The sequence below is a fragment of the Hermetia illucens genome, chromosome 6 (genome assembly GCF_905115235.1).
Source record: "Hermetia illucens chromosome 6, iHerIll2.2.curated.20191125, whole genome shotgun sequence".
NCBI lineage: Eukaryota > Metazoa > Arthropoda > Insecta > Diptera > Stratiomyidae > Hermetia > Hermetia illucens.
Window position 1 is genome coordinate 25,359,521 of NC_051854.1, and position 23,390 is coordinate 25,382,910.

The following is a 23,390-nucleotide window of genomic DNA, read 5'->3' on the forward strand; positions in this document are numbered from 1 at the left end:
AACTCGACCGGTGGAGGAGCCGGATGGCAGGGGGTTCCTTGAACTGACAGCTCCCTTCCTCCTCCCCCTGGGTTTTATTATGGATGTATACATCCAGTACATCCGTTTGGGTGAAAGTCCCCAGGTCTTACCTATCGCATTCCTACAGCACCAGAGCAATCTGCAGGATTTCTGATATTGTTCCTGGATATGATGCTTCCACGTTAACTTGGAGTCGAAATGTACTCCTAAATACTTGACTGTTTGTGCCAGCTGGATTTCCGCCCCTGCTAAGTTGGGTAGCGTATAGCTGCCCCACCTGACGTTCCTCGTGAACATAACTAGTCCAGTCTTCCTAGCGTTCATTGTGAATCCATTGCGGAGGCACCAGCTGTGGATTCCATGCAGAGTTGCATTCAAGCGGTCACATACTGTGTCCGCAAACTTGCCGGTAATTATTAAACACTTAATACAAAATGCAAAGTTGAAAGACCTGGAAGTAGGGAACATACTAAAGTTCCTGACGGTTATAGACTTGCTTGGTTAATAGGTGAACTATAACCAGTAAAAGGGGCACAATAGTTCTTCAAGGACGCGGTGATTAAATTAACAGAATAATAATATTATTAATAGGAGCTGTTTTAAGCATAAGGGCTTAACAGTGCTGATGATACACATATGTATGTAGACAAAGTAATCGTACAAAAGCTCAAAGTGACAGAAAAACTCCAGGATCATAAAGTAGGCTCTTACTCCCCGTACTGCCCATTTTTATTTCATTTTGACACATTTCTATAGTTTTTTCCTGATTTATTTCTTACCCTTCTAATATTCAAGATACTATAAATGGTTGATAGCGCAGAGTCCTTCATATACACGCCATCCCTGAGCTATTTGCGTCCAGGAATAAATTATCTCCCAGTTTTTGAATCAGCCCTGCTAAGTAGTGCATTGTACCAGTCCTTAGAAATGTTGAAACTAGCGACACTGGAGAATATTATCGAACAATCCGATTCCGTTTGCCTACAGCTACCACTGAGTATTGGGAACTCGGAAAAATCGAGTCCTAATGCACCAGCAAATCCCGATTATGACTATGTTACTTCCATCCTTTTGTCAATTGAGTCGCATTTTAGGCTGCTGGTTTGGGAAATTGCTACCGTTCGATCAATATCTATGTTCAACACAGCAATAGAGAAACTGGGGGAGCAGGTTCGGGAGAGACAAGCGCTGGAAAAAACAGTCGTGAGGAAGGATCTTGAGAGAATTTTAAAGTTCAGACAGCGGTCATTGCATGTGCTTGTTAAAATGATATTTTACGAAAGATTTCTGCAGAATAAAGCCGAGGTAAGGACTTCGCTTACAAGATTTCCATCTCCTACGAATGGAACTGGTTAAGCCAATTCAATCGTATCGTTTTAAAGGTTTCCTCTTCCTTTCAGACTTTCAGAGCTTAACGCATTTCAACAAAAATTCATCTCATTACAGGTGGAAACACACAATTATGCAATTGAGAGCCGTTTGGTAAAAAACCGATTGAATGTTGCGGTTGAGAGTGCAATCCAAAAGGCGGGAAATAAAGAAAATGCTTACTTTGACGAAATCAGTCATTACGAACTATTATTGAGGAAGGAGAAGAATTTCCGAAACTACCTTGAAGCAAATAAAACTAGAATCAGTTTTTTGGAAAATGAAATAGATTACTGGACAGAGCGATACGATACTGAAATGGAGTCGATTGAAACCAAAAAACATGAAACTGAGGATCAAATTGACAAAATAATAAAAAAGATTATTTTTCATAAGGACTTATTTGAGAAGAGACAAGTGGAACTAGCGAACGAACGAGCTAGCCATGCCATCAAGGTAATTTAAGCCGTTTTTAAAAAACCTATAGTTTCACACAAATCTGTGTTTAACTGGGACTAATTTTGGCCCATGATTCCAATTTTTAGGAAATGTACATCACAAAGTTTGCCACTCCTTTGTCTCAACCCATTTATCCGCGTTTTCAGAGCCCTTTTATGTATTTATATATTCATCTCAATGCTCGTGGGCGAATAATAATAATAATCGTTGTCGCAACAATCCATGTTGGATCAGGGCCTTGAAGTGTGTTAGAGCACTTCATTCAAGACCGTAACGGTACACTAGGAGGCAATGTGGTCAGCATTGCGCTCGCCCGAGATTATTACCCTGATTTGACTCAGGTACTCATTCACAGCTGAGTCGACTGGTATCCGACGTCAAATCACGATACAAATTCCACTGCCACCAGTGAGATTTGAATCGCGACCTTCCGTACGACAGCCTTGCGCTCTAACCACTCAGCTATCCGGACACGTGGATCGTGGGCGAATACCAATCCATAATTCGGTCTATACATCATCCCCCTTAGAGTTTGTGGTGGGGGAGAAGCTACAGCTTCTGAGCCCCATCTAACGGAATATTCCGGATTCGTTAACATATTGCAGGATTTCCGTTAGTGAATGTGATGCTACCCGTCGCAACTGGAGAACATTGGCACCAAAGAGCTGATGCCTGATGCGTCCATAGGCGGGGCATTCGCATAGGAAATGCTCCGTGGATTCAGCTTCATTACAGGAAGGACACGTATCATTTTGAATAATTCCTATTCTGAACATTGGCCCAGCTAGCGAATTATGGCCTGTCAGAATGCTTGCAAGTCCTCCTGCTTTTCGACAGGATAAACTTTGCGGTATGCTTGTTCGGTTCCGACAGGAAAAATTTGGTGTGTCGAGCAGCATTTAAGCTGTACCATCTGCCATTGTGGGAAGCTCGTTCCCAGTTTTCGAAGGCAGAGTTAGCCAATGCTACTGATACTCCAATTGCTGGTTCTAGTTCCGGCATGGGGGAGATTGACCCCTCTTCCGCTAAAGCATCCGAGATTTCATTTCCCTCTACGTCACAGTGACCAGGTAGCCAGAGTAGTTCCACCGTATTAAATCTAGAGATAGAGTTCAAATGGTTTCTGCATTCCTGAACGATTTTCGACGTGATCAAAGGACTTCTCAACGCCCTCAATGCAGCTTGGCTATCACTGCAGATTGCGATGCGCCTGCCCTTCAACCGCTCGCCAATCACACATTTTGCCGCCCTTGCGATCGCATAAACTTCGGCTTGAAAAACCGTTGCATAAAAAAGCCCACTTCTGAACTCAGAAGTTTTAATCAGGAAGAGGTTGGGAAGACCATTGGGGCATGGTCCGACATTGGCATCAAGGTTGTCAACGGGGTACTCTACCAAATAGGGAGTAAGCAGATCCCTTCACCTCTTTAGCTGTTCGTCATAATGAATGAGGAGTCGACCGTTAACGTCGTTCACTGAATCATCGAAAGGTTTGCGACCACATGGAAGTTCTTTCGTGATGCAGTATACGTTTCTGGAATCATTCAGTCCCCTCACCAGCGCAGTAGCTAAAATCCCTTTTATCAAGGGGCACACTATTTTAACACACTGCTGGCGGGTTACGCAATGTATTTGCAGTCCGATCAGCAAGAACGTTCTCCTACTGTCGAGCGACAGCTGGACCATACAAGCGATTGATGTTGAACCTGCGAGAAGTGGCAGATACAACACGCAGGAGAAAGTAAGCGACCATAAGATGGTGATCACTTTCCGGGCCATTAACCTCTGTTTTATTATACACATCCAGAAGACAACTCATAAATCTACTGCCGATCGCAATGTTGTCGACCTGATTGCTAGTATGATATCGGTCAGTTGAAACCCAACTGACCTTATGGCAAGCTTTGCGTTCGAACAATTTGCCACTAGTGGCGAAGTGGTGGAAGCTGCAGAAATCCAGAAACTTACCACCATTATAATTGGTGTTAAGGAGCTCTCTTATAATTCATACACACGTCGTGTTTTTGAATTGATATAAGGGAGCAAGCACCACCATGTAACCACTTCGATGATGCTGCTCCCAGGGCAGAGGTAAGCGTCTGATGAGTTGCATCTGCCCTGGATGAAACCGCAGGCGTTGACGTTTCGATGGCAATAAAGTTTCAAAATTTGCAGGTTGTTAGCGCACAAATTTCTATCCCTTTTAGTAGGGAAGACTTTGAGTATATTCTTAGGCCCCAATTCACAGACAAAAGGTTTTATTTAGGATACTTATTACAAAGTCCGGATGGCTCAAGTAGTTAGACGGTGGATTATTATAGCGCTTCAAATCTCACTGGTGGCAGAGGGCTAGAGTCAACAATCAAAAAAATCAGATCCATTGGACACGGACTCTTACTCATTGGCGATGTATAGGTCACTTTCTTTTGTGAAATTATGTTCCATGTCTTTTTGTCAATGACTTCCTATAGATGTTCGATCGGATCGGAGTAAGGGATTTGGGCAGGCCATTGAAGACCATTTTTATGATTGTCGTCTAGCCAACTTTTTGGCAATCGAGTTGAAAATTTCAGATTATTGCCGTGTATAAAAAACCAATCGTTGCCCTATTCATCGTGAGAATAAGGGAGCAGAAATTCCCATAATAAATTACAGTATTTGGTTGAAGCCATTAAAACCACAACCTTAGACATTGGGCTAACTAGATCACAGGGAAAAGAAGAGAGTACCATCATAGGACTGCGGGCAGATGGTATTTGACGCCTTAATGTTTTCCAAATGATAATCGAACTGCACGAATCCTTTCTTTTGTAAAGAGGATAAATGTTGAATCATAAGATACAGCGGTCCAACCTTTGACACTCCATTCAACTGCTCTTTCGCGAAACATTATCTTGCATAACAGTTTTTTCAATGGTAACGGCTTTCAAGCTGCTGGATTAACAATCGGTTTTGCTTGCCTAAATAGATAACAACATAATGCAACATAAATAAGGCATGAATTACGTCATCCTCATCCATCCGCCTACACATGTCGGCATCGTCAAAGTACGATGCCTAAGTAAATACTCGTTAGCAAGTAAGTTAGTTTTATTGCACTAGACCTAAGTAAATACACAATTGTAGTAAGTACGAATAAGGAAACGATGTATATTTTATTGCTTGCATCGTAACCCTTTAAAAGGACATGTAACTGCAAGCAAAGTGAGCATTCTTATTCAAGACATTAAAGTGAAGAGTTGCATTTGAGCATATTTGTTTTGCATTCATTTACACGCGATTGTAAATAGCTACCTCTATCAAAGGCGGATCACGGTCGCAAACTCGTGATCGTAATTGCATGGAAAGATTTCATTGTCCACCCCAAAATATACCTGTCGTGATTCCCAACTTCCACGAGTTGTTGGCCCAATCGACGACATGAAGACGCCATTTTAAAAGGATCTCTTCACACAATACGGACAAGCAGATGGTTCTGTGCCTCAGTTGAATTCCTCGGATATCCGCTACCTTTCTTTCTTGCCACGGGGTTCGTGTTAAGGAACCGGACTGCGAGATGCTGAATTCCTTAGCAAATATTCTCTGACTAGAACCTTTTTACATCACTTTAACTATGAAGGACTTCACCTTCTCGGACAAGTGTTTTCTAACAACAGAATAAATCGCCCAAAGAAATGGCAATATTGAAAGTGGTAACTTTATAACAGCTTTTTTCAAAAATTGGAATTATTCTATATAAAATATGTTATAAAATATATGGATGACGATGATCCCACCCGGAAAGTCTATAAGGGCAATATCTATGGTCGGAAAAGAAGACGAGGCAGACCCTGCCTGAGATGGAACGATGACGTAGGTCATTACACCAGACCGCTTTTAGGGATATCGAATTGGTGGACCTCGGCGCAAAACCTGGGTGCCTCAAGTTCCTTATTAAGGCAGGCCTAGACCGGATATTGGTTCTTGCGTCGTTGATGATGATAAAATTATATATACAAACATATAATATAAAAATTAAAAATACATTAGTTTTTTTAACGAAGAACATCTTTAAAAACGTTGAGCAGATTTTTTTTCGCCACTGTATTACCTTTTTTAAACAGATTTTTCGGTCGGGTGAGAATGGCTCCTTGAAGCAGTTGACACTTTTCGAACCCCTGCACTCCTCCTCCTTGAAACCAGCGTTGAATCTAATATCAGATTCGAAAAGTACTAATCGCCGTCACCTTTCATTTCATACCCCACATGTTCCCCCCTCTCCACCAAATTTCGTATTAATAGGAGTAACCGTTGGGGGGGTATAATAGGCTAGGCAGGATAGTAAGCCGATTTGAATAAAATTTTGTTTTATACAAAACTTTTAAAAATGACTTACGTAACGAATTGAAAAGAAAGGGAAAATGGGGAAGCAATAACTGCCTTCCTCAACCAGAATCATCATCTATTAATAAAAACAAAAATATATTGTGTTTTTAAGGATCTGTTTGGGCAATGAATGCACGTTTGAGATTTTAGAAGAAACAGCTGCAATCGATCGCTACCGCAAGCTTAAAAATGATTTCCAAATGGGGAACCAATCCTTTTTCTACAAGTTGAGACTGTTTGCCGTACAATCAGACCTGTAGAAATATATGTGTAGAAAAAAACGTCCTTTTGTTGGATTAGATAGATTATACTCCCGACATGAACCCAATCCGAAGCGTTTGGGAAGACCGAAGCGGCTAAAGATGTTATCACAACTAAAGCACGGCTTTTGGAGAAAAGTCGTTTAAGTATGGAATCATCATCCGTAAATACAGTAGAGACAGTAAAATTTCCAATCGACAGCACGCCGCACCGAATCGAGACTCTCATGGCGACAAAAGTAGGATATTGGAAATTTATATCAGTCTATTATGGTAATATAAATAAATATGTTTTTAAAGGATTATAACTTTTTGTATATGATAAAACCTTCCAAAAAAATTAGATTCTACATTCAATTTTGGTAGCATTGAATCACGAATTTACATAAAACTCATAGTGCGTCTAATCATTTAGCCAGACACTGTATATGATTCTTTGCCTTTTCTCTTTTCTCTTGACAATTCATTCATTGCCCAATAGGGCGCCGCCGTTCATTTTACGCTACGAATGTGCTAAGTAATATTAAACGTAGAACAAATATCATTCAAATCATAAGCAATATTTGGTAATATCTATGCTGGTGGTGATATGTAATCATTAAACGGTTGAGGTACTGAAATTTGATGTTTATGATATCACATTGTAGTCACTTTTTTCAAAAGGTAATGTGATATCACATCACCTTCTTAGATGATGCAGTTCTGCTGTGCTAAGGACTTGGCTGCAGTAAACTGAGTAATGCAGTAACACACAAGTGCATGTCAATGCACACTTCGGTAATCAATCGCAATTTTGCTACGATGAAGTGTGGCTAGTCGTAGCTTCAGCAAAAATTCAAAAATAATGTTTGCGGGAAGGTCTTATGTTCGCATTTTTATACCAAGTTATGGTTCAAGTAAATATTTTTCGTACCACCGATGATAATTGCATATTTTGAGTTTGCTATTAAATAATAATGAACGCCTCTTACTTGGTTATTTCTAGTAACTAGTCATTTCTCATATTCTGCATTTATTTTCCAGCGTTGGATAGAATTTGTTCGAAAAAGGTCAGAAGGAAAAGTCACCGCAGCCAAAAGCAAGGATAAAAATAAAAAACCTAAAAAGAAAAAGCGAAAGTGAAACATGTGAATAAAACAACATTGGGAAGATTTAAGATTGTTTATATTTTCTACCTCGGTAAAAAAACCTTAGCATTTTGGTAATCTACTAATCTGGTAAGTAAACTTTCAGCGTCTGTGCATAAAATGAAGGTAGAAATCTCTCATGTTTTTGGTTTTTTATTGGTGTCTTTTTGGGTGTCATCATCAGAGCTCTCTGAAAGGCAAACAAAACCTCTATTATATCTCCATGATCAACTAATAACCTGACTACTTACCGATTTCTTCATGTTTTCGATTCTTCATGCCTTTTTCCTGGTTCACGAGAGTTGTTAAGAAAGCATTGGAGTCATTTTTAGCTGTTTTCAGTGATGCAAGAAGGTCCCCAATTGAGTTACCATCGATAGACACTGTGAGGTTTTCCAATGCCTTCTCACCTTTCTTAATGTCGATAGTAATAGCACTCATCTGAAATATAACGTTGCAATATTTGTGAATGTAGAATAATTAAATGCACGAAATGGCGCATGTAAGGTTTTCATAAAACAAAAATTTTTGGAAGCTGTATAGTGGAAGCAAAAATAAATTTCGAAATTTTCCAAAAATAAAGTGGGGTGAGCATCCATCCTTGTAGGAACTCAGTTGGTGCTATTAGCGCTGAAATTACTGAGACTCTAAGGCACCATACACGCCAATTTTCTATTTTTAATTCCTACCATAGATATGAACCCATTGCATTTACCTTATTTAAAGTTTATTAATATTAGCTTGGGTGCGCCAAAATGTGTTCATTTTCAACCAGTTGGATACCCAATATTTAGAGCAAATAATTCTAAATCCCCCCCTCCCTTCCCGCTTGTATGTATGGCGCCCCCTTACATTTTATATAACATGACATCAGTCACCAGACGTGTAGGAGCTCGAAATACCCGCTACATTTCGAAACAATAGTTATTACCACTCAAATAAAACTCGTGTGACAGACTGAGAGGCAACATCTGGAACATATTCGTATTAAAGTATTCGTGCCAATTGATGCCCCTGGTAAGAATAATGCTAAATGTGGAGGACCTACACTGCATCCACAAGCTATTTAAATATAAACTAGTAAACACCATAATAATATACGCAACACCAGTTTTGGGGAACTGCACTACATAACTACCACATTTAATACGCTTTACTAAAGGATCTTAGGAATGTATTGTCCCTTCAACCGCATGTAGAACCATAACACGCGATAGCTGGAAGTCTATGAACATTCTAGCCGATAGGATGACGTACATCTCTGATAGGTCCGATTCCTCCTCTTATGGATATGAAAAAAATACACGAAGAACGGGCAGAAAAAAGGGTCGACAGGCTTAGATATTAAATTCCCAATATCACAATCTGGATGCAGGAAGACATGGGGAGAAAAACTATAGTATCGCGCAATTTCTCATCGGGTGTAGCATAGGCGTACACTAGACGGTTTACATAGCTCTATCAGCTGTGGTAGTATCTCAGAAGACACAGAGCAAATCCTCTTTCATTGACATCAATTCGTAGAGAAAGGGAAGAGTATGGAGGGCCCATTGGAATCCAGCGTCAAGCGTCCTATACTCTGCTTTATGCAGACGACGTTTTCCTAGCGTTTAATAGCATAAATGACCTCGATCAACTTGTACAAAAGTGGAATGATTGTCTCATGCAATCTAAATAAATTTGAATTTTTGACGACCGATCCTCATGAAACAGGCACAATCACTGTCAATGGCAGTGACCTGCGCAGAACTGACCGATTTAAATATCTCGGGTCAATGCCATCAGCCAATGGAGAACTGCGTTATGAAATTGTTTCACGCATTAGCGCAACTTGGATGAAGTGGCGACTTGTGAAGGAATATCTAAAATCTAAGATTTATCCCAATGTCGTCCATCCTGTGTTGGTCGGTGATGTTGCTTTGGACTAGTGGCGTGACACTTTTAATCACATCCGAAATAAGGATATATGTGATCGCTATGGAGTTACACCGATCGTGGAAAAATTGCGAGTGAGACGTCTTCGATGGTATGGTCGCGTAATTTGCGCTAACGAGAGAATTCACTTACCAAGACTAATCTGAAGATCAAAGCCGATGATAGGCAACGAAAGGGCCGGCCGAAACAAAGGTGGTTTGAGACACTGGACGGGGATCTGAAAGCCGGGCGATTGCAACCAGATTTTTATAGAACCAAATGGCGAGACCGATTACGACGAGCCGACCCCGCTTGGAAATGGGACAAGGACTGAAGAAAAAGAAGAATATTGGGACGGACTGCATTAAAAAAAGTCTAATTGGAGAAATGTTCGGATGTCAGAACACGGAATGCAGTTAACCACATGGTGTCACGACAGAAAAGAGATTCTAATCTACTCTCCTACGTAATAATTTGCGTGAGGAGGAAGAGGGCAGAAGCTAGAAGTTTGCCTTAGTGGATATAAATCTCACATGAATGTTGCTCAGATAGAATGTATCTCTATTCCGAGAGGTCCTTCCGATAACTGCAGACAAACTCTGCAACGCATGTCGGTTTTGACAGAATTCCCAAATAATACAATGAAACTCGTGGTTGAAAAAAGACCGGATGCAGCGAGAGAGGGAGACCAGTGGAAAAGTCGTTTACTTCTGCTTATTCCTGAAAGAGGTAAAACCTCAAGTGAACCACAATCATATAGACCAATATATATTCAGCTCAATAAGAATCCATAAAGAGCGCAGGTGGCTAATCAAAATGTCAATCCGGATTCAAAGTGTAATGATCCATCGGCAATGGAAGCAACAGAGCTATGGATGTTATTCATCATTAACGGGGAAGCCGCCGTACTGCCTCCCAAGATGCCAAATATTGGTAAACCAAAACAACCAAAAACATCTTTTTAACCGCAGCTTCCGCCTTCGAGCCTTTAGTAGGCCCACTGTACTATATATCACAATATACATGGCTATAGCCAGAATTCGACGTCGAGGTAGACATATCGGCTGATTCTCAAAATCAAGCCCTGGTTAATCCGCAACCATGGTGAAGTAAATTATCACCTAAGACAGTTTATCACTGGGCACGGCAGTGACGGCAGTTATTTACAATGCATCGGGCGTGACAACAGTCCAAAAGATGCTCCTCCAGCATTCTCCTCATTGAAAAGTGAAATGCGTCTCGGACCACTCCTAGTTAAAATGACACACAGGTGCCGGATGTCGAGGATAGATTGATTAAAAGCCAGCCCAATGCGCTAATGAGTGAATGCCGGTGCAGATAAAATAATTGCTTCGGTAGGGAATGCCAACAAGCGCCCGAGAAGAAAAATAAGGCGTATGAACAGTACATGGGACAACCTCAGAAGATTGATGAGACAAAAAAGACTAAATATTTTAACACTCAGTAACCCTGACTCATATCAGTGTCAAAAGTAATCTGATAAACCCACTCAAGACAGAATGGACTGGAGTAATGTGGCACTAGAGCATGTCATCCAGAATCCCACGGTAGAGACGTCTTGTTTTACGAGAGGTAGGTAGCTCTTCTTCTTTTTCTTCAGCCTTTGTCCCGTTTACAAGCGGGGTCGGCTTGTCGTGATCGGTTTCGCCATTTGGCCGCTCTGACCAGCCTAATTCGTGCTGTGGTGCGCCTAAGACCATAACTGCTGTGGGCAGGGCAAGGAAGCAGAATCCCGCTGGCTCAGGTCTTTAGGGAGCATTCACGAAGGAAAGCAGCCTCCCGCCCTGTAGCTAGAGGTGAAAGAATTGTTTACCTGACGTACGCAGCCTGATCCTAGCTAGGACTGGGCAATCGCAAAGGAAACACACGGGAATTCAACTTATTTTCCCCAATTCCGATAATATCTGGATGTATGGTACCATGCAAATCGCCGTAACCCTGTACCCATTTGCACGCGCCTTCTCTTGTAGTAGAAGGGTCAGATCTACCTTGACTTAGCACATGTGATGAGCCTTCGCCATCTGAATTAAGGGGTTGTAGAACGGATAGATCACCCTTTACTTAGCATATGGGAGGAGCGTTCGTTTTCTGAAATAAAGGGTTGTTAAGTAGTGCGAGTAGATACTACCCTTGACGGACGCCATCAGGACGCTCACTATGCCCACCGAGAGGCTCGTAAGAACAGAGTCCAACTTGGTCAAATTTACCGGCCCGACCATTCCCCTCAATGTTCTTATGATTAGCAACCCGAAAGGAGAGTGAATTTGAGTGTGCCGCCTAGGCTCTTCACTACGTCTTTGCACTATCTCACCTGCCTGGAGGATGTCACTACTGAGTATACTGCCTTAATAGCCGCTTGGTTGTCGGTGGAAATGACTATGTTACCCTTGGGAAGCGGATCATGCCCCAGCCATTGGGAAGCGGATCATGCCCCAGCATGTAGTGACCGCGGCTTCGCGACAGGAGCGGAATCTCATTCGCCTTTTTCTGAATTAATTTGCTCAAATAACGCATTTCATAATGTACCGTTACCCTAATGTTGGCCGCAGATGGCACGCATTGAATGCATTCGGGCGAATTGATCTTGACAGAGGGTAATGATTTGCCGCATTCGTAGGCGCATGCGCATGTTGCTGCAACATGAATTCTCGGATTTCAACAGAGTTCAAGGCAAGCGTAGCGGCACAGGGATCGGTTCCTGGGTGGAATAGCTATGCAACGGCCGGTGAGATGGGAAAAAGGTTTGGATTGGCACGGGAGACAGCCGTGAAGACGGGAGGTAACGATCGCGGAATTTTCGCTGGAGCATCTGGTGGTATCTGACTATTAAAGCCGATCCTTCCCACATCGACCAACCAGGAGTGTGCTCATTATTTTAAAGGCGTCGATGGAGTTGTTATCCCAGCGGGCGTGCCACGTAAACCTGGAAGGACTCGGGATGATTTGTTCAACACCAATGCTGGTATCGTTCGCGACTTGATTTCTGCCATTGCGGACAATTGTGTAAAGGCTTTAGTTGCGATTATTACAAATCCAGTGAGCTCGTGTGTACCAATTTACCAATTGCCGTAGAAGTTCTAAATTCCAAAGGAAAGTACTATCCCCTTCGTCTCTTCGGTGTTTCAGCTTTCAATATTGTCCGTACTCGAAAATGCATTTCTGATTCAAGTAAAGTTGATGTGAATACCGTTGATATTCCAGTGATTGATGGACATTTTGACTTTACGATTATTCCGGTTGATATCACAATGCTAACCCAAAGTGTCTTAGCCCGGTCTTGAGAAAATCACAGTGCGCATCCAAGAAGCTGACACAGAAGGTGTGAAGACTAAGGCTGAAGCGAGAAGAGGGCTGAAGCGACTCCCTCCCTCTCTCTTCCTCCTTGACCCCGCAAAACCTTTTTAGGGACATCCTCTGAAATAATGGCCTGAGGATGTCAAGGAAGAGAGGGAACATCAGGGGCTGCGACTCAATCACGATCTGGGACAGAAGAAACCATGATCGGGATTGTGATCCGTCGTGGATCTTCCCTCTCGATCGCGCCACTCGGGATCGGAGACTTACGGCTCCACGCGCGCGGTCGAGCCGTTTTTTTTTATTTTTCAGTTTTAGCTCGCGTTCTGGCTTTTTTTCATTAGGCCGTCGCGAATTCCTTCGTTTGTTGTCTATTTTGAAATCCGTTGCGGACTCACGCATCGGTGTAGACACGTTAATTTTGTATTAATGGCACGTGAGGGTTCAAAGCGCTCAAAGCACAGCCCCCCCCCCCCCCCTCCCATCTTGCAAATCGAACATTCTATTTCGTCCTGGTAATTTTTAAGGTTAGCTACATTCATAGTAATACAAAGCTTTCCGACCATAAATCGATTGCAAGAAGTATATGATGCTTTCGACGCAAAAAATGGACCCTAACGCAAACATTTGAGAAAATACTGAACACATTTGAAAGAAGGGTTCTGAGACAAATTATCGGGGCGACGCGTGAAGGAGATCGATGGCGAATCAGGTACAACCATTAGCTGGACGAAGTATTTGACGGTAAAAGTTTACACGTTCATCAAGATTTTGCATGGATTGGCCACGCCTAACGCATGAACAATACTCGATGCGAATAAGTTCAAACCATGAGGACAAACACCAGTGGAAAAGCCAAGGAAACGCTGGGCGGGTTGAATTAAGATGAATGCAGACTTATATAGCCAAATTCCGAAGGAACAACTCAACTCCTGGACTTACTTCGGGTAGTGCCGCCAAGACTAATTGTTGCGTCCTGACTGAATACAATGAAATTGTATTTGTTAGCTTGTATCGTTTTATCATAGTTATTATTTCGGGGTGGAAATTATGTGGCTCAACATAACCTTTTTTTCATTGAAATTTCTATTGAGCTTCGGGAAAACTCCGGGCGTAAGCGAATTTCTCGCCTCATGCCAAGCCTGGACGCAAACAATACAATGTGAGTTTCAGATGCATATTTAGTGAAGCTTCAGATGGAGTCCTGGAGGACGCGTACCAGTTCAAGCCCCTTTCTTCACGGCATTGTTGTAAACTTGAGGATGTTTACATGTGAGGGATGCAGCTTTTTTCGAGCAATGACTGACGAAACCTTGACTTCAGAATGCGAGAAATGTACCAATGGTAAGCAATCGAGCGTACCCGCTGTTCTGTTTTGTGTAAGCATGTGTGGGGACAATGTTAGTTGATTCGAAAAAAAAAACCTCTGATTACTTAGCCACCCAACATAAGAGTTATTTAGTTGTCCCAGCAATTGAATGGGAAAATGAGAGATCAGAGAAGATTTTTTTTTCTTTTTAGATAATGCCCTATCTTACTCTGGACTCTTACCTGTACATTTTTTTACCTGTGAATAACGCAAACATTAAGGCATAATTCAAAAATTTAAAGGAAAGCCTAGAACTTTACCTTTAAACACTGAACATCAAAAACGCATTATGCTTCATTAAGGCCTCTTGAGACAAACCTCGGGCGGGAATCATTTGGAAGAGATTCCTAATGCAGAACTCCAGACTACAGACATGATATTGAAGAGTTTTACCCTTAGGATGACCTACCATTGTAAATGGACGTCTGCGTTTCCCTGAATGGTACATAATCGCTTAAAAATAACTTCCAACTAATTACTCATTTTTCAAGTTTCCCGAAATTAGGCTGATTTTAACTTTTAGGAGGAATATCACTACATTCAAAGCTCAGGCCATCACTTATGTCCCATATGCTTAGCTACCCCTTTAAAAAGAATGACCCACGAGTAACGCCACAATACTACGCTGTACTGTTTCAACAAGGATGGTTTCTCTTTCTTATTTTAAATTGACTATTCTCGAAGATTAGAACATTACAAACAACAACAACAACAAAAATGGTGGTTGGAGAAGAAAAGGCCCCTAATCATGAAAATCAAGAGGTTCCCAAGGGGGGGATAGTTAATTTCGAACAAGAGGATTTAATCGATGACGATGCGATAGAAGAACGCTTGACTCAGTGGCAGGAACAGAATATTGAAATGGTCGGGGACGAGGCCTCAGAAACTTCTGCTGAAACACCAAGGGAACCGATGGACGATGGAAACTCCAGTAAAATTCACATAAAAAAAATGGAAATTAGTCATATCTCTGGTTTGAAGTTGCTCTACTTGGCGGCACATTATGTTGAAAAGGGATTCATAAACGCAGCAGATTTGCTTTAAAACCATTCGTTTCCGAAGATTTTTTTCACTACAGGACACACATAATTAGATTAATACTGGAATGTCCTTAAAAATGTAAATATCAACTCATAAGTAACCGCAAACCTCAGTAAACTTTGGATTTGTTTTATATTCTCTTGTGTTGCAGCCAAAAATTAATTTTATTTCAAGTTTGATATGCATTCAAATTTTAGCACATAAAAAATGAAGTTCAAATACAAATAAATGTTTATATTTAAAGAATTATGAGTTCTTTTAGTCCTTGCTTGTATTTATTTAATATGTATTTCGCTCAGCATTTTTCTTCAGAGGAATGGATAGAACTTGTCCTATTATCCTTAGACTGTTTGTCCATGGGTATCTGGTCCGTACGCCGTCTAAGTTCTTTGTCAAGTATTGTCTCAGGCCAGTATACCTCGATAACACGACGCGTCTGTTTTTTCCATTCTACGCTTAACCTCTTTCGCTACCACAACCTGCTTCATTTTGGGTCCTTTTTCTACAATTTGTCGAGCAACTGCAGAAGCGATGTGTTGTTGAACGTGAATGTACAACGTATTCACGTTCAACTTTGTTCTAATTTCATTAAAACGATGAAGTTTACCATAACGACATATCTTTTTTAATTCAAATGCTCTTGGGAGTTGGCATGACTTTTCCCGAAAAAAAAGGTTCTCGGTTACACATTCAACCTTAAAAAGAACCCCCATTTGCCATAGATTAAAAGAGTATTAATTGCACGGGGGCATAAACGGGCATTGCTATATTTGCCAATATTGTATATCCATCAGCGTTGTGATGTCATTTTAATAGCAGAGTTTTCAAGGCCAACGGATGATGAGCAAAATCTGGTGGATTTTACATCTTAAAGTCAATCCATAGAGTTCACGAAAGATAACAACTCTCTTGCTCTGCAACTATAAAAAAGGCGGAAATCCTGGAACTGACTGAAATCAAAATGAAGACAATCATATGGAAGAACAGTCCAAAGGAACAACATCTTAAAATACCAGCATTTGGAACGAGGTTAGCACCTTTTTTGGTGATCAAATACGGAACCGCCGTATTATCCACTGGTGGTGTCAATATATAAGTTGGATTTTTACGTGAATGATCTGATGATTGGTAGTCACCCCCTTGAATTAACGCAGGAGATGCAGAACCAATTACTTTACGCAAGGCCAAATCAAGGGCAGAATTTGGACCTAACATAAATCTGCAGAAGAAATAAAATCTTTCGGTTTACTGTAGAGCTCGAAGCCTGACATATTCAGAGTTACATCATCTTCCAAGGAACACAAAGACGTCACGAAGAGAACGATGTTGGCTCCTATAGTACCGTTTCTACCCACTAGGACTCGTGAGTCTCATCATTGTTCGGAAAAAAATGCTGCTACAAAAGTTTACGAAACTTAAGTTAGATTGAAACGTAAGGATTCCCCAAGATCTGCAAGAATAATGGCTAACAATTGATGGACCAGGTTGTACACAAGTTGGCACCTGAAGAAAAGCAATCGGGTATCAACTCTTTCCATAGTAATATTCAGCAATGGAATTGCATATAATCGAAATAGCCTCTAGCAGCATGAAGCCTAGACAATTGCAATGGTAACGTGTAGTTCAAGGATTCGAGGCTTCTGGGGATAGGGATTATATTATAGTAAGGAGTAAACCTGAACCTTCTCTGGTCGAAATGGTAGAAGAGCTCAAACAACAAAGGACAACTGTTATCACCAACGACCGTGCTAATAAAGATCACTGCATGCACAAAGACGCTCTTTCCCATAATTAGACAAATGTAGAAGGAAAATCGCCAACGAATATCTCTCAAAAGAAGAATATCCACTAAATGTCTCCGTTTCTGGACGCAGCAAAATGAATACGGGTTGATAAACGGATTATTACGGTAGTACTCCCATACGATGCTCACGCAGAGGGGGCCTAACCAATTTTTCAGAAGAAAGGCTGTAACAACGTCATCCATTCCTCACCACTAGTATCGACAATTTAATAACAATCGTTGGCACAATCTAAGTGGCCCAGAACCTTGTATTAGATCACATCACGATTGTAACGGCACATTACAAGATTAAAGTAGCCTGTGGCAGGCAATGTGTTCCGCATTGCGCTGGCTGCACGATATAAAGCCTCCTGCCACCAATGAGATTTGAACCGTGATCTTCCGAGCGACAGCCTAGCCATCTAGCTAACCATCCGGACACCATCATCGACGATTTGGCTCCTTTATATATTAACTAGAAAATTCAAGGAAAACCTCCTACAAAGGCATACATCGCACTATTCCTTTCTATCGTCATAAGGGTAGTACAGCCGGAGGTTGTAGCAGACTTAACTTCAGATGTTTTCTAAGAAGCCTGAAGAGGTTCATTGAAAGAAGAACATGCCCATCAAGAATATTTTCGGACAACGCTACCAACTTTATGAGAGCACGAAATGAGTCGCAAAGTCAATAGAGAATCAGAGTATAAAATAACAAAGCACTGTCTGTGTCATTGTATTCAATGAGAGGTAAGGTAAGGTAAGGTTAGTCAAATTAAATTGCAGCATGCCAAGCCCTAACTGATTTCATCACTTTAGCTGGTCTCATAATTGCAAACGCAAAATGTGCTCCAATGTCCGGGTCAAGGAGAAGTAGAGTAATTAACGTAAAAAGTTGTACTTAAAAAATGTTAGAGTTGGTTGGAGACTGCCGGGTGCCAGACGAAGTTTCACTGGCAAACAACTGCTACTAAAATTTAGTCTGACTATTGCACCGATTTTCGGAGAAGAGCCACTACACCATATATTATAGTGGGCATCCAGTAAACCATGTGCTCAGAGTAGGTTTCCTAGTCACCCAAAAAATGGAACCAGCTGTTATTGGTTTTGAAAGCATAAGCGAACGGCTAAGCAATCTGCCGGAGCTTAAGTCACATTCACGTTCATGCCCTACAAAAGTGAGAGAGATACCTTCTACTAGGCAGTAGAGCGAGCCCTCGAAGCATGCCCCAGGTATGATATCAAAATCTTACTTTGAGATTTTAACACTCAAATAGGGACGCAGCCTGTATACAGGCAATATGTTGGCTTTCATAGTTTACACAAAACTACCAATGATTAGGGATTTCGGAATATCAAACTAGCAGTGATTGTTGGAAGTACCTGCTCTGCACGCAAAGCAATCCACAAACATACATTGAGCTCTCCAGACGAGAATACTTTCAACCAAATTGACCACGGGCTAATCGAACAGTGCCGTCTCTCACCCTTGATGAATGTCAGGATATATGCGGGGACCAATATAGACTCAGACCATTATCTAGTTGCATGGTGTTCCGAGTTCGAATAACAATACCACCTCGAATCCACTCGGACAATCAGTTAAGAGTGAGCACTGAAGCAATCCATAACCAAGTCCTCCGTAAAAAATGCATGGAGATGAAGCATCAACAAATGATCTTCACAGCCACCTGAAGAACGTTATCATAGGTGTGCTGACAAACATACTTGGCCCCAGTCGCAAAAAAGTCAGAATGACTGGTTCGACGATGAAAGGTAGCTAGCAACGGAACCGAACAATCGGGCAATGCTGCACTCTCGAAGAATGAGGGCTCGCGCAGAGACCTATCACGAAACTTCGTTGCCGCAAACATACCAGGCGCGGAAGCTTTACCAACGAGTCAGCAGGATGAAGTTTCATACACCTCGATACCTAACTTCCCGAGATGCCAACAACAATTGCAGTCGTGGTAATGAGACTGCATTTATTGGACCAATCTTTGATTTTACCCACATGTGATTGTACATAAACGACTCTCCCCAACTGAGAAAGCATTAGTTCAATATTACCGTTGCCATTTAAAAATATCTGACGATGTAATTTAGCGTCCATAAATTTGATGAAATCATGGCGCAATATTAGCAATATTATTCTTCAGGAATCCTTGCCTCAATCTAATTTAATTTTCGTAAACTTTTGCAATAGCAATTTCGTCCGCACGATGACAAGCCCTAGCCGCAAGATAAGTCGGAGCGGCGAGTTCGACGATGAATGTAAGCTAGCTACGAAACGGAAGAATGTCGCACACTGAGAAATGTAGCATTCTCAAAGAACGCGGGCACGCGCAGAGAATTATCACGAACTCTGTCGAGCGGAGAAGCGAATTCACAGACGGAAAAAGGAGGCCTGGGAGAACCAACAATTCTGTGAATTAGAAAATTACAGGGAGCACCGGCACCAGACGGGTAGGTCAGTAGGTTGAAGCCCTATACACCTCGATGCTCTTCCTGGCGAGACAAAGAGGGAAATCTGATTTCCAACAGAATGGGCAAATCGAGGCTAGGGGTTGCGTATTTTGATGAACTGCTCAACAACCAAAATATCAGCGAATTGAAGACGACGGAAAAATACTGCTACCACCAAGTATATAAGAAACAGACCGTGCAATCAAGCGGCTTAAAAACCATAAGTCGCCAGAAGCCGACGGAATTCCAAACGAATTGGTTAAATATGGAGGTGACCAACTACACCAAGTGGTTCATCAACTGCTGCTCAAGATGTGGGACAGAAAATCAATGCCTGACGACTGGCAAAGAGGCATTAACTTTTCCATGTATAAAAAGGGGTATCATGTTGGTAAATACCATCTATAACATATTCTCCACTATCTTGCTAGGCCGGATGGCCCCATACGCTCAGAATGTCTTCGGCCCTTACCAAAGAGGCTTCACTCCAGGCAAATCAGCAACAGATCAGATTTTCTCTCTGCGACAAGCGATGGAAAAACTGTTGGAATATCCCCATAAGTTGCACCATCTTTTCATCGAGTTCAAGGCCGCCTATGATAGCATAGCCAGGATAAAACCGTACAAGGTCATGAAAGAATTCGGTATCCCGACGAAATTGATAAGACTGACTAGGCTGACCCTGACCAATGTGCGAGGCCAGATAAAAGCAGCAGGATCACTCTCAAGACCATTCGACATCAACAACGGTCTACGACAAGGGGATGCTCTATAATGCGTCCTCTTTAACCTAGCCCTCGAGAAAGTAACCCGTGATGCGGAGGTAAATGCAAGAGGTACGATCCTCTTTAAATCCACCCAACTACTGCCCTATGCTGACGATATCGACATCATGGGAAGAACCGCCCGAGACGTACAAACTGTTTTCATTCAGAGCGAGCAGACGGCGCGAGATCTTGTGCTGCACATCAATGAAGACAAGACAAAATATATGGTGGCAACGTCAACACCGAAAACCAACCAACCAACAACATCAAACCGCACTGGTCAAACGGGAAGAATAAAGATAGGAAACTACAACTTTGAGACCGTTGATAATTTCTCCTATCTAGGGTCGAAAATCACAACCGCACGGTTGTTGGCAGCCAACAGAGCCTATTTCAGCTTACAAAGACTGTTTCGCTCGAAACGTCTCACCACAGGGTCAAAGCTCTTACTGTACAAGACTATGATCTTGCCAGTCCTCATGTATTCTTCGGAGACTTGGGTTCTTAGCAAGAAGAATTGCGAACTCTTTGTTGGGTTCGAGAGAAGAATCCTCCGTAGAATTTTGGCCCCCTACATGAGGATGGACAATTCCGTAGTCTACATAACGACGAAATCTATGAGCGATACCATGACTGTCCGGTTGTGGATAAAATCCCAACAGGTTATCGTAGGCGGGTCACTTAATGCGTATGAATGAGGATGATGCGGAAAGTCTATAAGGGCAATTTCTATGGTAGGAAAAGAGGACGAGGCAGGTCCTGCCTGAGATGAAGCGATGTCGTAGGTCAGGACGCCAGAAAGCTTTTAGAGATATCGAATTGGTGGACGTCGGCGCAAAGCCGGAATGTCTAGAGTTCCTTATGATAACAGGCCTAGACCGGATACCGGTTGTTGGGCCGTTGATGATGATGATACATTTAGAATAATTTAAGTAGAAATTCCCGGTAATTTTTAGCAGAATATATATTGAGTGGGGAAATTAGGGAGTAAAGAGCTCGAAAGAGAATACCTAGAATGAAAGATGCTAAGGTAATTGGAAAAAAAACACGTTGACCAGTATAAAATGACATCTTTTATGACCCAACGACCATTGGGCAGACACTACCTTGAAGTTCACTTAGATGTATTTGAATAATTCTATGACTTCCACCCACTTACCTTTATAGTTGGTGGAAATAACGAGATTTAACTTAAAATTGCCGAGGAGTCGTTGACACACAACTTCTGTTTATATTGACAACAACCAACCATAACCTCGAAAAAATGACATCTCCAATTGCGGAATTTTGTCAATGATTCCCGCCTACAAATGTATATTATGAATCAGTCGCATTTAAACGAACTCAAATACGAAAATGACAATTTTCGTGGGAATCAATCCCCCAATGTAATATGAGTTCTGCATGATTGGTATTCAAGCAATCTCGTTTGAGTGAAAGGAAGTGCAGTAATTTCGGTATTTCTTAACCAGATTTTGAAATGATTTCGACCCATTTTCCGTACAGAGCCAAGTCTCGATAGAACAGAAATTAGTGCCTCCTTTCAGTTTAATAATTTTTTTAAATCTCTATTCAAGAAACCTCCCACCGTCGTTGCCCTTCAAACATAAATACTAATTAGACTGTGGATCAAGGAGATCTGCAGCTTGTTAAAATGTTTCACTTTATTTCTCGTAGTCAAATATAAAAAATGTGCACACTTCACATAAGACAGCTTAAAACTATTGATTTGGAGAAGTGAACTGAAAAATAGATACAATTTTCGACTTTTACACGGATGAAGACAATCAATGTACAAAAATTTGACTCGCACTATAATTTACCTAATCTAGATTTGATACTTTTTGGACGGAATGATATGATACCGCAATCTATGCACCAGATCCATAGATTGTTCTGACTTTTTACTTTAAACTTAATCCTAAGTAGCTCTTGCGAGCACGAATGATATGATTTAGATATCAGTGTGGACGCCAGTGCGACCACCACCTCCACGGAACTTTCTACTGCCATCGTCGGCACTATATGCGCTTGCCTCCCTCGTGCCAATCTCATTGAGGCGTTTGTAACGCTCCCGCCGAGCTTCCACCATAAACAGCGCACCCGAAGGTATAAGCAACACCACTCCTACGACAGCCAGGGCGAACGACCACCCCATGTTGTTGTGGATCCAGTCCGGCATCCAATCCCGTCCATCCCCACGGGCTCCGAAAATAATCACGGATATCAAACCGCAGAGGGCTACAAAATCAAAAGAATGAAGAGTTTTACAGAGGAAAGTAAAGGAAGATTTCCCCTATTTACCCGAGAAAATTTGTATTGAGCCATTCGAAAGAAGCAACATCACGTATCGATCGTCGTCACGGGAACAACCCAAGAACGCCAGCGTCATTAGCAAGGCAATGAGAAGCAATGTGAAGCACAGAGTGAAGAAGAACTGAGTCGCGATGTAGAATCCAGGCAACAGGTAGTCGTGGATGATATAATACTCTTCCTCGAATACCCACATGCAGCCCGTGAATCGCGTGTCGTAGAACCGGTGGATGTCCTGGAAGTCATTCAAGCAAACCTCCCACAATCCTGAAACGAGTCAGATTCATTCCAAATTCTCCGCCTCATAAGCACCCATGATGATGCCATTACTCACCGAGATTCAAGAATTTGGGTTTCTCCAATTCTCCATCGGTTACGAGCCAATAAGGCGAAACGAATGCGACAAAGATTAAAATAAAAGAAAGCGCGAATAGTCCAACAGCCACACGACTGTTTTTCGTACTCGCTCCCATGGTGAAATTACTAGAATTTGAACGAGATTCTGCTGGTCGGAGGAAGACAACAAACTTGAATTGTCACACCCAAAGGGAGCAAACGTCAATTTGGTATTTGCTTTGGAACTGTTCGTTCTGATTTAATGAATGGAGATAGCAGCGCCTCTGCCGGATTTGTATCAAACGATTTTAACGGTGGTTAGTGTGAATTTCGGAAAACAGTAGTATTGGGCAGGGTTTTAAATCACTCATTTTATTTATTACTTGTTATGAATGGCGAAAAGGCAGGTAGAAATGGGAAAACTGGTGAAGAGGAACTTCAGTCACATGTAGAGAGCAAAAAAAAAATATTCTTCTTTTATGACTTG

General features: G+C 41.8%; 3 protein-coding genes across 3 annotated transcripts in view; 1 reads left to right on the top strand and 2 right to left on the bottom strand.

Annotated features, from left to right (window-relative positions):
* The first annotated feature begins 713 nt into the window (after positions 1–713).
* Positions 714–7,622, top strand: LOC119660307. Its single transcript, XM_038068782.1, has 3 exons — positions 714–1,326; positions 1,468–1,845; positions 7,497–7,622. Exons 1-3 carry the CDS (start codon positions 826–828, stop codon positions 7,593–7,595), a joined length of 978 nt encoding a protein of 325 aa, XP_037924710.1. The 5' UTR covers positions 714–825; the 3' UTR covers positions 7,596–7,622.
* Positions 7,623–7,921: 299 nt separating this feature from the next.
* The window catches only part of LOC119660306 (O-glucosyltransferase rumi homolog), a 59,236-nt gene continuing 43,767 nt past the window's right edge, over positions 7,922–23,390 (bottom strand). The window contains exon 6 of the transcript XR_005250418.1: positions 7,922–8,041. The gene's annotated coding sequence lies outside the window, so the exon portion shown is untranslated. The remainder of the gene's footprint in view (positions 8,042–23,390) is intronic.
* On the bottom strand, positions 21,901–23,141 carry LOC119660308. The gene is made up of 3 exons (XM_038068783.1): positions 22,902–23,141; positions 22,559–22,834; positions 21,901–22,495 (listed from the first exon to the last, which is right to left on the bottom strand). The coding sequence occupies exons 1-3, from the start codon at positions 23,038–23,040 to the stop codon at positions 22,209–22,211; spliced, it is 702 nt and encodes a 233-aa protein (XP_037924711.1). The 5' UTR covers positions 23,041–23,141; the 3' UTR covers positions 21,901–22,208.

Excerpts from the sequence above, each read along its gene's own strand:
- LOC119660307 (XM_038068782.1), top strand. The coding sequence starts at position 826 with ATGGTTGATAGCGCAGAGTCCTTCATATACACGCCATCCCTGAGCTAT. Across the intron at positions 1,327-1,467 it reads TTCTGCAGAATAAAGCCGAG|GTGGAAACACACAATTATGC; the intron begins GTAAGGACTTCG and ends ATCTCATTACAG. Across the intron at positions 1,846-7,496 it reads GAGCTAGCCATGCCATCAAG|CGTTGGATAGAATTTGTTCG; the intron begins GTAATTTAAGCC and ends TTTATTTTCCAG.
- LOC119660308 (XM_038068783.1), bottom strand. The coding sequence starts at position 23,040 with ATGGGAGCGAGTACGAAAAACAGTCGTGTGGCTGTTGGACTATTCGCG. Across the intron at positions 22,835-22,901 it reads ACCCAAATTCTTGAATCTCG|GATTGTGGGAGGTTTGCTTG; the intron begins GTGAGTAATGGC and ends GACTCGTTTCAG. Across the intron at positions 22,496-22,558 it reads CTCAATACAAATTTTCTCGG|CCCTCTGCGGTTTGATATCC; the intron begins GTAAATAGGGGA and ends TTGATTTTGTAG.